The following is a 17,658-nucleotide window of genomic DNA, read 5'->3' on the forward strand; positions in this document are numbered from 1 at the left end:
CCTCATAAATTTCTTCTAAGACATGACATTTGCACGCTCTGTCTCATGTATCAGAAGGTAAAAGTGACCCTCCGGTTCAAGAGAAGAAAAAATATGTGGAACAAACAAAACACTTGCACAGTGAGCTCTTTTTCATTTTTTCCGCTAACCGATTCTCTGCGATTCTGTGCCTGGGTAGTGCAAGGCGCTTCCTGATCTTCCAGCCCTGCTTTAGGTTGGCGAGCAGGAGGTGTCTTCAGCTACCAAATGCACAGAGTGCCAGGCAGCCTGAAAAGCTGTGCCGCCATCTTGCATGCTGGCAGATCTGCAGCTGTAAAAAGATGACGAGGAAGGCACCAGGTAAGTGTTCTGTTTGTTCTGAACTGGAGGGTCACTTTAATATTTGCATAGTCTTCTCTGGTAAAAGGCTTCTATTATGCCATAGCCTCATCACATCTAGTGTAATGTCATGGGAAACTTCTGCTTCTATTCAGAGATGTCACATGCCTGGCCCAGGCTGGAAACCTTTGCAGTGATGACGCTCATGCAATTTCTCATTTTTATTTGACTGTGAAAAGAAGAAACGGCATAAATCTTGTGCGAGCGCTTTTACAGCTATCTTGCACTTAATTGTAATGACTGACCTAGCGAAGTGCCTAAGTAGGTGGATTATGGATGCAGGGTGGAGCTGCTTTTATTTAAAGTAGATTAACAGGCTTCTATCTGTCTGGTTCATATTACTATACTATGTACAGATACAAATACTGACCCGTGCTGAGCTTCACACAGGGTACATGATCTGTACTCAACCTTGTGAATGAGGCCTAAGGATACGATTTATGGAAGGTATGCTCCATGAGACTGGTGAGAACTGTCATGTCAGCATGAGGTCTACTGGTGCCATTGCCCCTTGATCACCCCAAAAATGTAAAGAGATGGATAAAAATCATTGTCAGCAAAAGGAGGTTGTCGGTGATGGCCAGCGGTCTTTATTCCTAACAGTTATCTACGCCTACAAGTTAAGTTTAGATGGTTTTCATTCAATGTGTAGTAATTCAGTATATATTGATAATCTGGCAAGTTCCATTTAAGCCGTGACTATCAGAAACACTCTGCAACTTTCAGATCCTATTATCAGAACCCTTCAACTTGAAGCAATAATTAATCCATTTGCCAAATATCCGAGGGGTACGGTGACCAAAGGGGAAGCTATAGATTGAAGCTGGCCACATTTCATTATACTGCTTTGTTTCTAAAACTATTTGGTAGACCTGTCTTATTCTACAGGACATACATACTGTACGTTCCTTCTTTATGCTAGGATGCAGATTCAAATAAGTAATGCAAATGCTCTTCCCAATTAAGTCTCTTGTGAAGACTGTAATTAAACAATTCTTGTAACTAGAATAGAAAATGTCAACTTTTCCCCCCTTCATCTATTATGCAGACGGAGAGTGCTTGGGCTGAAGAATACGCTGAAAAGAAGAAAAGCTCCCACAAGCGCTCTGCGTCCTGGGGCAGCAACGAGCAGCTGAAAGAGGTCAGACAGCTGCTGTGTGCAGATCAATGGTCACGTATCCACTCTTGTGTGGTCACCCACCTAGTCTTCAAAGACCGGCGGTTGGGGGAATGGCAACGAAAGCTGCCTATTGTCATGTCATAGATGCTCTTTTAAATGCAGTTTCTTTTTGCATCCTGTGGTTTTTCAGAAATTGTCTAAAATTGAGGTGAATTGTCAGTGATGAATGTTCTCTCCACAATAAAAAGCTAAAGTTGTCTGTGCAGCCTGTACCCTGACTGTGCTGAAATGTGACACATCACAGGCAGCCCACGCTGCACATAGGCTAGTAGATGGTCACTGCGTTCACCACGTATACCATATTCACTAAGACTCGTCTCATTGGTTTGCACATGGAAAAAAGTTGCGAGTTCCCCCTCAACACAGATATGGGGGGGGGGGGAAGGGAAGAGAATCTGGTCAGTAGTGGAGTAGAAATAAGACCGTTTCTGTTCCTAATTCAGGGGCAAAAAAGGTGCACCTACATAAGTAGGTTGGAAAAAAGTCACAATTTTGAAAACTTCTGAATTTGGGTCCATTCACACGTCTTAAGGCCTAGTTCACACGATAGTTTTTTTTTGCGAGTGTAGGGGCCGTTTTTTTTTTGTTACGTATACGGAACCATTCATTTCAATGGTTCCGCATTAAAAACGGAATGTGTTCCTTAAGCATTCCATTTCCGGATTTCTGTTTTTCCATTCCGTTGAAATATAGAACACGTCCTATTATTGCCCGCAAATCACGTTCCGTGGCTCCATTCAAATCAATGGGTCCGCAAAAAAAAAAACTGAACACATATGGAAATGCATCCGTATGTCTTCCTTATCCGTTCCGTTTTTGTGGAACCATCTATTGAAAATATTATGCCCAGCCCAATTTTTCTATGTAATTACTGTATACTGTATATGCCATTCTGAAAAACAGAACGGAAACGCAACGAACTCAAAACCGGAACAACGTATCCGTGAAAAATGGACCGCAAAAAACTATAAAAGCCATACGTTCGTGTGAACTAGGCCTAAGTGTCTTGCGGTACTGCATATGGCCGGCCCTATGATTATAGACAAGAATAGGACCTGCTCTATCTTTTTTGCGGGGCCATGGAATGGAACTACGGATGAGGACTTTTGGGGACCCATTGAAATAAATGGGTCCGAACCCGTTACGCAAAACTGTGAAACGGATGAGGACCCAGAACTACGGACGTGTGAATGGACCCTAAGTCTTATAACTCAAGATAGGTGCAACAGGCGCAAATGCTTCCAAAATAGGTGCAAAATCAGTTGGTGAATGAGACTTTAAAAAGCATGGATGTCAAACTTATGGCCCTCCAGATGTTGCAAAACTACAACTCCCATCATTCCCTGATAGCTGTAGTATGCCCAGGCATGATGGGAGTTGTAGTTTTGCAACAGCTGGAGGGCCACGAGTTTGACATCCCTGTAAAGAATATAGTCAAAAACTGGCTTTTTTACTCATGAAGACAGGTGCAGACACTATAGTGAATGTGCCCCACTGTGTATTAGCTTTTTGACAATCTAATGTGTATTGCGGCAGCTTGATACTTCCACGAGGACTCGTTTTAGGGCTGTTTGACACGAGCGGATGCCTGCGTGTCCGCAGCGTGAATGACGGCCAAGCCCCGCTCCTGACAGCAGAGACACGGAGCAGTAACATGATTGATAATGCTCCGTGCCTCTCTGATCTTTTTTTACTACAAAATCACAGTGAGATAAAGTTACTGTGATTTTGTAGTAAAAAGATCAGAGGTGCACGGAGCATTATCAATCATGTTACTGCTCCGTGTCTCTGCTGTCAGGTGCGGGGCTTGGCTGTCTTTCACGCTGCGGAGGACACGCACGGCATCCGCTTGTGTGAAAGAGCCTTTAGGGATACGGCTGCGCTATAACATTTGTCGTGCGACAGTAGGCTTCAACTACACTGCGACTTATGTTGCGCAACAGTTTTTGTAATGATGGTCACAACGTGTCACAGTGTGACACCATAGACTACGACGCGACAGTCGCACAAAAACCCAACTGGGTTGGATCTTTGTGCAATTGTCGTGTCCCAGCATGTCGCACTGCAACACCATAGACTGTCTTTATGAAAAATGCTGCGTGACATTATTGCGACTTTTGTTGTGTAGACCAGTGTTTCCCAACCAGTGTGCCTCCAGCTTTTGCAAAACTACAACTACCAGCATGCCCGCACAGCCAAAGGCTGTCCAGGCATGCTGGGAGTTGTAGTTTTGCAACAGCTGGAGGCACACTGGTTGGGAAACACTGGTGTAGACCTACACTTAGGCTGGTTTCCCACGGGCGTTGCGGGAAAAGGTGCGGGTGTGTTGCGGGAACATGTCCGCGCGAGTGCAAAACATTGTAATGCGTTTTGCACACGCGTGAGAAAAAACGGCATGTTTAGTACCCAAACTTCTTCACAGAAGTTCAGGTTTGGGATCGGTGTTCTGTAGATTGCTATTTTCCCTTATAACCATGTTATAAGGGAAAATAATACATTCAGAATGCATAGTACAATAGCGCTTGAGGGGTTAAAAAATAAAAATGTAACTCGCCTTAATCCACTTGCTCGCGCAGCCCGGCATCTCTTCTATCTCTTTCTTTGCTGATTGCAGTCAACGGACCTGTGGTGACGTCACTCCGGTCATCACATGGTCCGTCACATGATCTTTTACCATGGTGATGGATCATGTGATGACCGGAGTGATGTCACCACAGGTCCTTTGACTGCAATCAGCAAAGAAAGAGATAGAAGAGATGCCGGGCTGCGCGAGCAAGTGGATTAAGGAGAGTTACATTTTTATTTTATTTTTTAAACCCCTCCAGCGCTATTGTACTGTGCATTCTGTATTCAGAATGCTATTATTTTCCCTTATAACCATGTTATAAGGGAAAATAATCAAATGATCGGGTCTCCATCCCGATCGTCTCCTAGCAACCGTGCGTGAAAATCGCATCGCATCCGCACTTGCTTGTGGATGCTTGCGATTCTCACGCAGCCCCATTCACTTCTATGGGGCCTGCGTTGCGTGGAAAATGCACAATATAGAACGTGCTGCGATTTCCACGCAACGCACAAGTGATGCGTGAAAATCACAGCTTGTGTGCACAGCCCCATAGAAATGAATGGGTCCAGATTCAGTGCGGGTGCAATGCGTTTACATCACGCATTGCACCCTCGCGGAATACTCGCCCGTGTGAAAGGGGCCTTAGGGTTAACTTGGTATGGAATGATAACTTACCACCTATTCACAGGGTCCCCTATTTGAATGAAGTTGCAGTGGAGCATGAGCATTACTGCTCCATTCAAACTCTTTGGGACTGCCAGATAGCCAAGCAATATGCAGTCCCATAGACTAAGTTGTGGTTTTGGGCAAAATCTTTTTAAATAAAAGTTGGATAGATTGGATTTAAGACGGTCTTCGCCTTTGTGGTGGTATCGGTGTCTGTCACCTGCTCCTCAAATTAACCCCCACAATGCACTTTTCTGAGAATGTGAAGCAGATCCTTTAGTGTAAGACAGGAATCTTGCTATTTGGGACCTAGGTCTGGTGTGTCATATTAAAATGTATGGAATCCTGTAGTAAACTTGGCTTTGTTACATAGTTGTGTGTGTAATATACTGTATATACACTTATTACCTAAATGTATCACTCAATTATGACGTGAATGGTGGATATAAATGTACTTTGTAATGAGTACAGTGATAAATGTCTGCTATCTTGATTTCACTTCAGATTGCAAAATTACGTCAGCAGCTTCAGAGGAGTAAACACAGCAGCAGGCATCATCGTGAAAAGGACAGGCAGTCTCCATTCCATGGCAACCACACTGCTATTAACCAATGCCAGGTAAGAGTTGGCACTGCCCTGCTAGCTATACGTCTGACGCCATAGAAACCATAGACTTTACAGAAATTACACCACAGAATTGCAGTTCTCAAAAATTTACAAATCTTATTCCAAGGAATTTAAATCATTTTGCTTCTGATATATTATATAAGGGGGAAAAAAAAAACTACTTTTGAAAATATAATTGCCTAATGAAACATAGTTTAACCCCCTTAGTGACCAGCCTGTTTTGAGCCTTACTGATTAAGCGTTTTTCTTCCTTGGGAAGATGGGGGAAAAACGGCACTACTGCTACAGCGTTTTTAAGTTATAAATTTTGAATGAAGCTGTGATTACCTTGCACCGCCAGTACTATGTAGGCAGCGTGCGGGCCCCTTAAGACAGCTGATTGGTGGGTGGGCTAGTTGGACTCGCACCATTGTGATATTTTTGGCCTATCACAATGGTGAGGAAAAATTCCCCTAAAGTGAGGAAAATTGGCTTCTACCTCAGTTTTTTTTTTGCCTTCCTCTGGATCAACTTGCAGGATAACAGGCCGAACTGGATGGACAAATGTCTTTTTTCGGCCTTATGTACTATGTTACTATGTTATCCTAGGGATAGGCCATCAATATTGTGAAGCCAAAATACTCTTTTGAAGGGGTATTCCAACTTCGACACTTATGCCCACAGGATATGCCATGAATGTCTGTCTGATAGCCTCTCTCTAGCAATTGTTGGTGGTCTATCGCTCCTTCCTCACTGCAGAGGACGGAATCGGGACTGGCCCATAGGCTTCTGTTGGGCATGTCTCCTGTAATGAGGAGAGAGTGCGATATACGTGCTTCTCGCTCCTCATTATAGAGATTGGAGGGGTCTCAGAGCTCAGATTCTCACAGATCAAAAGTTTTGACATGTTTTACCCAAACTCAGTGACCCTTAGGCCCCTTTCACATGAGCGAGTTTTCCACGCGGGTGCAATGCGTGACGTGAACGCATAGCACCCGCTAGCAATCCTGACCTATTCATTTTAATGGGTCTGTGTACATGAGTGTGTTATTTATATATATATATATATATATACATATATATATATATATATATATATATATATATATATATATATATATATATATATATATATAAATAAATGGAAAAATCGGACAGCACTCCAGACGGTTTCTTCGGTAAAGCAAGTAAATTTAATCACCCATGTGGTGGCAGCAAAAAAGCAACGTTTCGGCTCTACATGAGCCTTTCTCAAGCAATGACAAAAAGTGCAGAGCAAACATATATCAGTGGACCAATTAAATCAATTATAAAATTGTGTAATCAATACTTAATAAATAACAGTACAAAAAGTTATAAATAGTGTTACAAAATGAACATCATGGCAATCATTATTAAAGTGACAAGTGCCAGCAGTGTATAAAGTGCATGATATAGCTGGCAATCATATGTTACAGTCTAAAAACCATAAGTATTGACAGCTGTTCATGATTAATCCATAATTATTCATATAACATTAATTGTGCACAGGGGTGTGTTAATGAACAAATACCTAGAAAAGTGATGTAGCCCACGTATACTATCGCGCCGTTCAGCGCGTCTCCTCTGTGTCAGTGCGCATGACCCGGTCGCATATGTTGCGTCAGAGCGGCACCATATCAGCTGGAGATGTCGCTCTGGAGTGGCGTCACAAGCGCTTCGCAGTAATTTACATCGCGTCATGTGTTCCGCCACTAGGGTAAGAGAGCGCATGCGCAGTGCCATCATGTTGTCTCTAGCCACCATGTTACTTCAGGGAATGTGGCCAGTATCTCTCTTAATTACTATATTTAATGCTGGCCATACGTAGAGTTACATAGTTGGTCACAGTGGATATTTTCCACCTATAAGCAGCCAAGGGGAGGGTCCCCACTTTTCCAAGATCCGGAACCAACCTCTATGTATGACCGCGATGCTGACAGCACGTTAATGCGATCAGCACCATCGGTCACAAACTTGCTGCATCGCGTGACCTAGAGGGTTCTCCTCTAATGGTAACCCAGGCCAAAAAAAGTAGACATTAGGGCAATCAGCACTCTATTTGCGCATTACAACTTATTCCTTTTAATATGCAATCGGGACAACCGCACCACTCCACAGGGACAAAATTATAAGCTTGTACAGACAAACAAATACTTAGTGGGCTCTTCATCCACCTTCTAGGTTGATCATTATTCCTTCGCGTCTTCCAAAATTCCAGTGCATCTGAAATGATATACAGTATTAGTGATACAAGTGACTCCCAAAATGTTTTAATAACCTTGTTTTACACATTTCTATTATATTTTTATTATTGGTTTTTATGAAATTTACATTTTTTATAGAATATTTTTGTCAATGAACATGTCCTCAGCAGGAGGAAATATTTGTGTACAACTCTGGCAGCACATAAGAGGGCACCCTTCCCACCTCAAACTCCCCCTCCATAGTTTGAGGTGGGAAGGGTGCCCTCTTATGTGCTGCCAGAGTTGTACACAAATATTTTCCTCCTGCTGAGGACATGTTCATTGACAAAAATATTCTATAAAAAATGTAAATTTCATAAAAACCAATAATAAAAATATAATAGAAATGTGTAAAACAAGGTTATTAAAACATTTTGGGAGTCACTTGTATCACTAATACTGTATATCATTTCAGATGCACTGGAATTTTGGAAGACGCGAAGGAATAATGATCAACCTAGAAGGTGGATGAAGAGCCCACTAAGTATTTGTTTGTCTGTACAAGCTTATAATTTTGTCCCTGTGGAGTGGTGCGGTTGTCCCGATTGCATATTAAAAGGAATAAGTTGTAATGCGCAAATAGAGTGCTGATTGCCCTAATGTCTACTTTTTTTGGCCTGGGTTACCATTAGAGGAGAACCCTCTAGGTCACGCGATGCAGCAAGTTTGTGACCGATGGTGCTGATCGCATTAACGTGCTGTCAGCATCGCGGTCATACATAGAGGTTGGTTCCGGATCTTGGAAAAGTGGGGACCCTCCCCTTGGCTGCTTATAGGTGGAAAATATCCACTGTGACCAACTATGTAACTCTACGTATGGCCAGCATTAAATATAGTAATTAAGAGAGATACTGGCCACATTCCCTGAAGTAACATGGTGGCTAGAGACAACATGATGGCACTGCGCATGCGCTCTCTTACCCTAGTGGCGGAACACATGACGCGATGTAAATTACTGCGAAGCGCTTGTGACGCCACTCCAGAGCGACATCTCCAGCTGATATGGTGCCGCTCTGACGCAACATATGCGACCGGGTCATGCGCACTGACACAGAGGAGACGCGCTGAACGGCGCGATAGTATACGTGGGCTACATCACTTTTCTAGGTATTTGTTCATTAACACACCCCTGTGCACAATTAATGTTATATGAATAATTATGGATTAATCATGAACAGCTGTCAATACTTATGGTTTTTAGACTGTAACATATGATTGCCAGCTATATCATGCACTTTATACACTGCTAGCACTTGTCACTTTAATAATGATTGCCATGATGTTCATTCTGTAACACTATTTATAACTTTTTGTACTGTTATTTATCAAGTATTGATTACACAATTGTATAATTGATTTAATTGGTCCACTTATATATGTTTGCTCTGCACTTTTTGCCATTGCTTGAGAAAGGCTCATGTAGAGCCGAAACGTTGCTTTTTTGCTGCCACCACATGGGTGATTAAATTTACTTGCTTTACCGAAGAAACTGTCTGGAGTGCTGTCCGATTTTTCCATTTGTTTAGTAGTGGGTAAGCTCCAGTTGCCGTACTCGGACCTTGCACCCGCTTTTGTTTCATATATATATATATATATATAGATAGATAGATAGATAGATAGATAGATAGATAGATAGATAGATAGATAGATAGATAGATAGATAGATAGATAGATAGATAGATAGATAGATATATAGATATAGAATTTTTTTTTTTTTTTTCATGCATCGGTTCTGCTTTGCATGAAAAATGCAGCATGTTCTATATTCTGTATTTTTCATGCAGCCCTGCAAGCAAGTGCGGATGCAATGCACTTTTTACTGATGGTTGCTAAGAGATGTTGTTTGTAAACCTTAAGTTTATCACGTGTGTGAAAAACGCATCAAAACGCATTGCACCCGCGCGGAAAAAACTGAACACAGTCGCAGGCAAAACTGACTGAACTTACTGAGTTTCACTGAACGTATCCGGAGCCAATCCGTATAGTTTGTGTGAAAGAGCCCTAATAGTAAATCTTGAAAGTTCATCTCATTGATGTACTTTTTCCCCTCCTGAATAATTCACTCTAATTCAAATGAGGAGAAATTCAGCTGGAAAGTTGTAGCTAATGTATGGACACATCTGCCTCGCAAAGAATGGACATTTACTATTCTTCATTATTATTTTTTTTACCACCGCACAGATTTAGTTTTGTGAGAACCCTTTGTGTTGTAGTGTGCTTTACCGTATGCAGATATATTAACCTCCTGTTTCTGTTCCCCAAGCAGTGGGCCCCTAGACATGCTTGTCCCTTCTGCTTTGTATTCTGAAAGCGCTTACCCCCTGCCGGGTGCCACAGATTTACCACACCCATAAGCCCTAAATGCAGGTTACCAGCTGCCACTTCTGTTAAGTCCAATCTGCTCCCCCAGCCCTGGAAGTGCACCCCTACAATGTATAGCAGGATTATTATGTAGATTGAGCTGCAGCTTGTGTGTACAGCTACATTTTAATTTGAGGTGACCTTAAACTTTGCATTATGAGGTTCTTTAGATGTTTTATCTGGACAGATGATCTTTTTTTTTAACCCCTTTACTGCCTGTAGGTTTTCACATTTTTGATATAAATAGAACTTGAACTACAAAAAAAAAAAAAAAAACTCTTCCTGGAAATAGACTCCAGCCATATTGTGAAAATGCCACCCACCACTTGACACTTTTAGGCGTGTTTGGCACAGTTTTTCATATAATCTCAACTTAAAAAAAAAAAAAAAGCCTAAATATTCACTTTAAAGATGCTGACATGTTACATGGCTTAGGCTTCTTTCCCACATGCAGCTGGGTGTTCAGCAAGCAGGTTCGGCAGACGGTGCTGCACGCAGCAGTTTTTATCCGGCTGGTTAGTGGCCGGACCCCATTATAGTCAATGGAGTCTGCTGGAAGGCGGTAGTATTCTGCAATTCCAGATTCCCTGCCACAAGTGTGAAACTAGCTGTAGCCTTTTCCAAATATTGTTCAATGGCTGAGTTGTCTAGGAATTTTATTTAAACCTAAAATTCTTAGAATGCAGTAAAATAGAAGTAATACTGGCCTTACTGATCCGTCACTTCCCGTGTTCACATCCAGTTTATACTTCTTGTTCCTATTCAACAATGACATGTGATTGGCTGAAAGTCACTGGATCTCAACTCATGACCGTGTAGGAGTCATGCATATATTTAGTGTTTTGCACCAGTTAAAGTGGTTCTTCCACTCGTGTCCTGACCAGATGTGTTCCTTAGTCCTCCTGTTCAGCTGCTTTATTGTAAATGTCCGGAGAACCCTTTTAACTTCTGATACCCTTCACCAGCACTTTATTGGTTATCTTGTGGCTCCGTCTGCTAAATCGTTGCTCTTTGCTGTAAACCTTTTCCCTGCAGACATCCCTATCTAAGAATGTACTTACTCCAATGACCATACCCATCACCAAATCATCGGGCTCACGATTCCGGAACAGTGTGGAAGGGCTGAACCAAGAGATTGAAATCATCATTAAGGAAACCGGAGAGAAAGAAGAGCAACTCATGGTAAGTGCATATTCCTTTCCACTACGGAGCCGTACCCCAGTTACTGGTTCTTGATGGTAATTTATGACTTACCATTGAGAAGGCTCTATTCACTTTTCTCCGCTGCACATGGAATCAAGAAGCATTTTTATTTTTTTTAAGTTTTCACCCTCCATATTATGGGTTTATTAAGGAGGGTGGGTTGCTCCAATATTCATCTTGAAGCATATATCCTTGTGGTTTCCCAGCATGGAGACTGTTCAGGCCTTCCTGATGTCAATGGGAACATTACAATGAGTTTCCAGCATCTGCACCCTGAGGTAAGTTTGCTGTGTGTGATATTATTTTACGTGTATACATTCAATTCTCTTGTTTTATTACTTTGGAGACAGAATTGCTTTTAAACTGAAATGTTCATCTACTTTACATTTCTCCAAACGTCTTGATGTACTAAGTGCCAGCAGTGTAGCTTACTTTACCTAGTTTAACATGCTGTCTTTCCATATTTGATGAGCCGTGGTGTATAGTAGTTGCCTCAATTAGCATTACTATTAAAACAAATAATACAAGTGGCATAGCATCGTATAACATAGCATACTCCGCTCTGACAGGTCGTTGACTTGGCCAAACTACTATTCTCACCTACTTGACAGTTTCACAACTGCAGTAAGTTATCCATAGGAACCAATTAAGTTCATGTGTTCAAGTGCTTCATCACAGTGATATATGGTGCTGTGAGCTTCCACTCCACTTGTCGTCTACTGCCCCGCTCTCACATGATGTGGTCATACGGTAAAAAGTAGATCCATGCTTGGGCTGAATCTCGCAGCATTATAGATCCCTAAAGTGAGTTTAGGTCTGCCGGGCCATTGTTGGTCCCGGGAATATGGCCACAAACGATTTCCTGGACCATGTGAAACTGGCCTAAGTGAGTGTTTTTACATCCAGATTTAGGTTACATTTCCACATTCAGGTGCGTTTTTTTATTTAACGCATTTTGTTTTAAGCTAAAGCCAGGAACAGATCATAAATGGAGGACACATATAAAGGAAGGAAAGACTGTCTCTTCTCCTCTTTTTGAATCTGTTACTGGTTTTTGTGTCAAAATATGCCATAAAAAAACATGAACATGAAAACACAGCCTTTGAAAGGTTTATGGAGATCCCCAGTAATCTGATGCCACACTATATTTTTGTGTGTTTATCATTGTGGGGGGCGGGTGTTGTGTGTTTTTTGTAAAAATATATCTAACTGCACATGTATGGAGGAAGCTTGGGTGGGATTTCTACATACCATTTCCATCCATTCATGTTAATGGGGTTTTCGAGAGATGGCTGTCAGTTGCATGCCATTTAAGAAGGAAGATGTCCGTTTAGTCATAGTATACGGTGTTGTGTTGGAGAGATGAGCCCTAGTGGAAAGGTAGAGTTGACCATAGCAGCAAGATAATTTCCAGCTCCAGTTTTACCATTTATATGTCTAACATCCTTGTAAAGGGGGTGGGGCTTAACGGGAATTGGCTGGAGCTTCACATGAAGGGAGAGGGCCTAAAAGGCCATTGTGGGCCATAATGTCAGTGCAATTCTAGTGTAAAGATCAGTCTCGGGGAAAGCTAACCAGTAGTTGGTATAGAGTCAGAAAAGTGTCTCTGCAGCACATTTATCATCCAGTCTGTGGTAATTCTGGTGCAGTTCTAGATGGTCTAAGACTACGCCGTCTACAGGCCTACTGAACATGCTGACTCAACAGCTCATTCAGACATGACAACCAACATGGCTGCTGCTCTTGTCACTTTTCTCCCAAAATATGTGAAACATTTCAGTGATGATGGCCACTGGTCTTATTTTTAACTGATGTGTGGTGGAAGTCATGTGACAAAAAGGGCAAGTTTATTAATCCTTTATAATTTTTAAACAGTGTAAACTTGGGGCCCATGTTCATGAGCAGACAGGGCAATGATTGGAAACGATCACATTCCTGTACAGATTCATTCTTTGGCAGCAGCACATCCCTGTAATATACTGCGATGTGCTGCCAACGATGATGTGCAGTTAGTTTCCAACAATTATCCCAGTCCTTGGCCCATGAGAAAAGGTCTTAGGCAGTGTAAAGGTGCGCCAAATTTACTTCAGATGTTTGTGTAACTTTATATCACCTAGTAATTGGCTTACTTTAGGGCCAAAATTGAGGCTCACTGCGAGTGCATCGTAAGCCACATTTTCTCTAAGCCATGCCAGGCGTTTTTTTTTTTATATCTTTCTGGCACCTTTTAGCTTAGTAAATTATTCCCCACTGTCTTTGTGTTAAAGTTGCTAATTGCTACTAATCTGTTTTCTTATCTCCAGGGTATGTTATTTCATGTGCTTTACCTATTGCTATAATTTACTTTTATGTTCTGGATGGGCAGATGCAGCTTTGTTTGATAAAATGCATAATATAATCATGTTATATATACAAGTAATTTATATTTTTTGCCAGTTAACACTGTAACACTCCTGAACAGATCTCTAAGGTTGGGTTCACATCATTTTTATTATCATTCTGCTCAATTATAGGAGCAGAACAATGAAAATAACAGATGGGGACTTTGCATTAAAAAACAAATGAACGGGGTTCGACAGATACCATTAAGGGTCTATTTAGACGTCCGTATTTCAGGGTTCGCATCTGTTCCGCAATTTTGCGGGACTTGTGCTGACCCATCAATTTAAATGGGGCCGCAAAAGATGCGGACAGTACAGTGTGCAGTCCACATCAGTAGTTTGGTTCTGCGGCCTGTCCTATTCTTGCCCGCAATCACAGACAAGAATAGGCATTTCTATCACAAAATGCGGAAAGGGCTGAAACGGTTACTCAATTGAATCGAGTAACGAGTCACAAAAAAATACTCGATGCAAATTTTTTGCATCCAGGATTCATTTGTCATATGACCACGTAGCTCAAGTGAAGTGCTTGCTATTACTCACCCTGCAGCCTGTTGGCACGGAGGTAGGGCTGATGAGTTTTTATAAATAAAAACATTCTTTTAACTAGGTTTTTTGTTATTAGAGTACTCGATTAATTGATAGAATACTCTATTACAAAAATATTCGATAGCTGCAGCCCTACGCATAGCCAGTATTGGTGTTTTGTGGATCAGCAATTTGCGGACCGCCAAACACTTGCAGACATCTGAATGGACCCTAACTATAATGGGATTTCTATTAGAGCACCTGGCAGCTTACCAGACAGAATAGTGCAGCATGTTTCGCTATTTTGTCCCATATTTTTTATGGAATCTGCAACGGAGGTCCCTAATGGAGCCCTCCGACACAACCATGAACTGTAGCCTGAGATGATTTATGCCATAAAACTTCTTCAACCTTGCTTTGGCATAAATCAACTTAGAGGTTTGTTAAAGGTAGGTCAGAGAGGGGCTAGAGCACGAGCCTCCAGACAAGACCTCTGATGGATTTATCACAGAACGGCTTTCTGCAGCTATTATGTACTGTGAAACATAGATGCTACCGAAAGTAAATTATTAGAATAAGAAATGGTTTCGAAGGTTAACTTGTGTACAGCATTTCTCCTTTAGAGCCCCTTAGCCTTTTAGTACAACTTAGTGTCTAAAGTGATCTCAATTTGACTGGCTGATTGAACTAAATAATATGGCTCAGATTCATGCAAGTTATCTACATTTTTACATTACACAAGCATTGAACTGAGTACTTTGCAGATTCTAAGAGCAGAGAGATGGGTGAGAGAGGGTTAGTGTACAGAGCTTCTTTGTGACTACCTTGCAGTGAATAGAGAAGTTCACTTTAATATATAGAGTTTAGCAGACTTGCTTTTAGCGCTCACGTTTTTTTTTATGTAAAGGGGAAAAAAAAAACTATGTATTCTGTCCACTAATATTTTTACTTAGCAAAGAAAATTATCCGCATAATGTTTTTTCCTTTTTTTTTTTTTTTTTTCTCTTTCTTGTTTTGTATATGTTTTTATATTTTATAGCCGCAAGATATTCCAGATGGACACCGTGCTCCCCCACCTCTTTCTCTTAGGAGTGTAGATACTCAGACACCTGGAGGAAATGACCGTGGCAGTAACAACAGCAGCCGCTCCCAATCCATATCTCCTGCATCCTTCATAACCATCTCAAATGACTGCAGCGCGGAGAGCCCATGTTCAACTGATGACACACACACAGATCTCAGAGACAAAGGTATTACATAGAGTTACACATATAACTAATATATAAATATATCTGAGCAGTGCTTACGTGAACCCGCGGCATACAGAACTGTGGTCACATAATGTGGTGTTCAGTCCAGGAAATACAGCTCCCATATGGAGTGTGTTTCCTGGACTGCATACGCTTCTTTGAAAATGACCTTAAAGAGGACCATTCACCGCTCCTGACATGCCTGTTTTAATATCTTCATGCATTCCCCATGTGATAACAATTCTGGAGGATCTATTTTTATCTCTATATTGTGCTATTCCTGTATTATTTCTACTAGAAGTTAAGAATGAATTACAAGCAGTCTGCAGTAAGGGTACAGAGGGGAGGTAACATGTTGGGAGGGGGGGGGGGTGTCCCTGCACAGTCTGAAAATGGCAGCACTGATTGGATAGAGGTAGTTGGTGCAGGTACACACCCCAACTGGTTACCACCCCTCTGTACCCTTACTGCAGACTGCTAGCAATTCATTCTTAACTTCTAGTAGAAATAATACAGGAATGGCACAATATAGAGATAAAAGAATAGATGCTCCAGAATTGTTCTTACATGGGGAATACATGTAGCTATTAAAACAGGCATGTCAGGAGTGGTGAAAGGACCTCTTTATTTTATTTCGATATTTCAGAGGTCATCCTGGATATTTATTGCAAAGATCTGACTAAACTATCATCACATTGTCCTAGAACGGCCCTTAGTAGGGCATCCTATTGTCTCTGCTTGGAGGGTATGTGGGTGGATGGGATATTTGTACAACAGAGTGCCACTTTAACTCCTCAGTGGAAACTGAAATCTAGGTGGAACTATAATTTTCGGGAAACCTCTTCTCTGAGAGTAAAAAAAATTCCAGCAAGCTTGGCACACTGAAATTACAAAAAAAAAAACTCTCTCCTGTTCAAAGTGTTCCACGTCCAAAACCTTTCTACACTATGGACCAATAAGTGGCCTAAGTGGTGACCTGTTCAGGGAACAGCATATGATCAGGTCACTGATGACCTGCAGTGATGTGCGTGTTGATGTCACACTTTTGGTCCAGCAGAGACAAGAGCTTGGTGTTTTTTATTTAATTTTTTAATTCTTACACTGTGCCTGGCCACTTGAAAATTGCTTTCCCTTTTAGACAACCCCATTAATGTGGCAATATGCATTAGATGATCCTCAGCCATCCATTGAGGGTGTCCCATTTTCTTCACCAATGACAGAAGCAGGGCTCCAGATGGCGACCAAAATAGTCGCCATTGCGACTTGGAATTGCTAAATGGCGATAAGACTTTGTAGTCTTGTTGCCATTTGCTCCTAGACCCTCCCTGCCTCTCACACACGAGGAACTGACATGGGACACGCTGCTGTCAGCGTGTGCCATGTTCTCGACAACACAGGGGAGAAGGAGGCAGTCACTCTCCCCTGTGCCGCTGCCACCAATGGGCTGATAGAAGCGAGGAGGAAGGGAGGGGCTGTGGCCACTGCATCACCACCTGAGGGGTTAATAGTGGTGGATTGCAGCGCGCAGTCATAGAGGCTGGGTGTCTGGTATGGGATATGGCCGGCACCCGCAGCAAAGCCTGCGTTTGTATTGATCATAAACTATAATTGGTTGCACAGTGCACCCAACCCCAGTATTATAAAGTAGAATCATCGTGGCAGTGGCAGTTCCGATCGGAGCCCCAGCAGCGTAAGCCTGGGGCTTCGATTGGTTACCATGGCAGCCAGGACGCTAATAAAGCCCTGGCTACCATAGTCGGCTCCCTGCTGCTGTGTGCACAAAGCACAGAGCAGCAGGGAGAGTGTAAAGTCCTATTCACCCTGATAGCGATCTATCAGGGTGAATAGGACAAGCGATGAAAGATCCCAGGTTCTAGCCCCTAAGGGGGGGAAATGGTTATTAAATAAAAAGTTAAAAAAAAAGTAAAATTTACAAAGCAAACATCAAAATATTAAGTTTAAATCACCCCCTTCCCAATTTTATATATAAACAATAAAAAAATTACATATTGCCACGCCCGAAAAAGTGCGAACTATTAACAGATTTAAAAATATCTCCTATGCGGTGAACGCTGTAACAGGAAAAAAAAATATTCAAAACATGCATTTTGCCATTTATTTTAGTCACCTTGTCCCGACAAAAATTAGGTTTGGACTGTTCTATTATGGTCCAGACGTTCCATAAAATCTGGAATGCACGCGGCTTTTTGGCGGTTTTATTTTTTTCCCATGTGGTTTTGAGTATCACAATATTTTTTTATGGTATCAAAATTGA

At 41.8% G+C, this 17,658-nt stretch overlaps 1 protein-coding gene across 2 annotated transcripts in view; it reads left to right on the forward strand.

The window, feature by feature from the left end:
• Positions 1–17,658, forward strand: part of FAM117B (family with sequence similarity 117 member B) — a 45,023-nt gene that overhangs the window by 19,305 nt on the left and 8,060 nt on the right. Inside the window, exons 3-7 of one of the 2 annotated variants that reach the window (XM_044304095.1) lie at positions 1,427–1,519; positions 5,295–5,408; positions 11,057–11,203; positions 11,431–11,502; positions 15,173–15,383. In XM_044304095.1, coding sequence (XP_044160030.1) covers positions 1,427–1,519; positions 5,295–5,408; positions 11,057–11,203; positions 11,431–11,502; positions 15,173–15,383 — 637 coding nt within the window. The remainder of the gene's footprint in view (positions 1–1,426; positions 1,520–5,294; positions 5,409–11,056; positions 11,204–11,430; positions 11,503–15,172; positions 15,384–17,658) is intronic. The other variant, XM_044304096.1, reaches the window with a different exon arrangement.

The sequence above is a fragment of the Bufo gargarizans genome, chromosome 8 (assembly GCF_014858855.1).
Source record: "Bufo gargarizans isolate SCDJY-AF-19 chromosome 8, ASM1485885v1, whole genome shotgun sequence".
Lineage (NCBI taxonomy): Eukaryota > Metazoa > Chordata > Amphibia > Anura > Bufonidae > Bufo > Bufo gargarizans.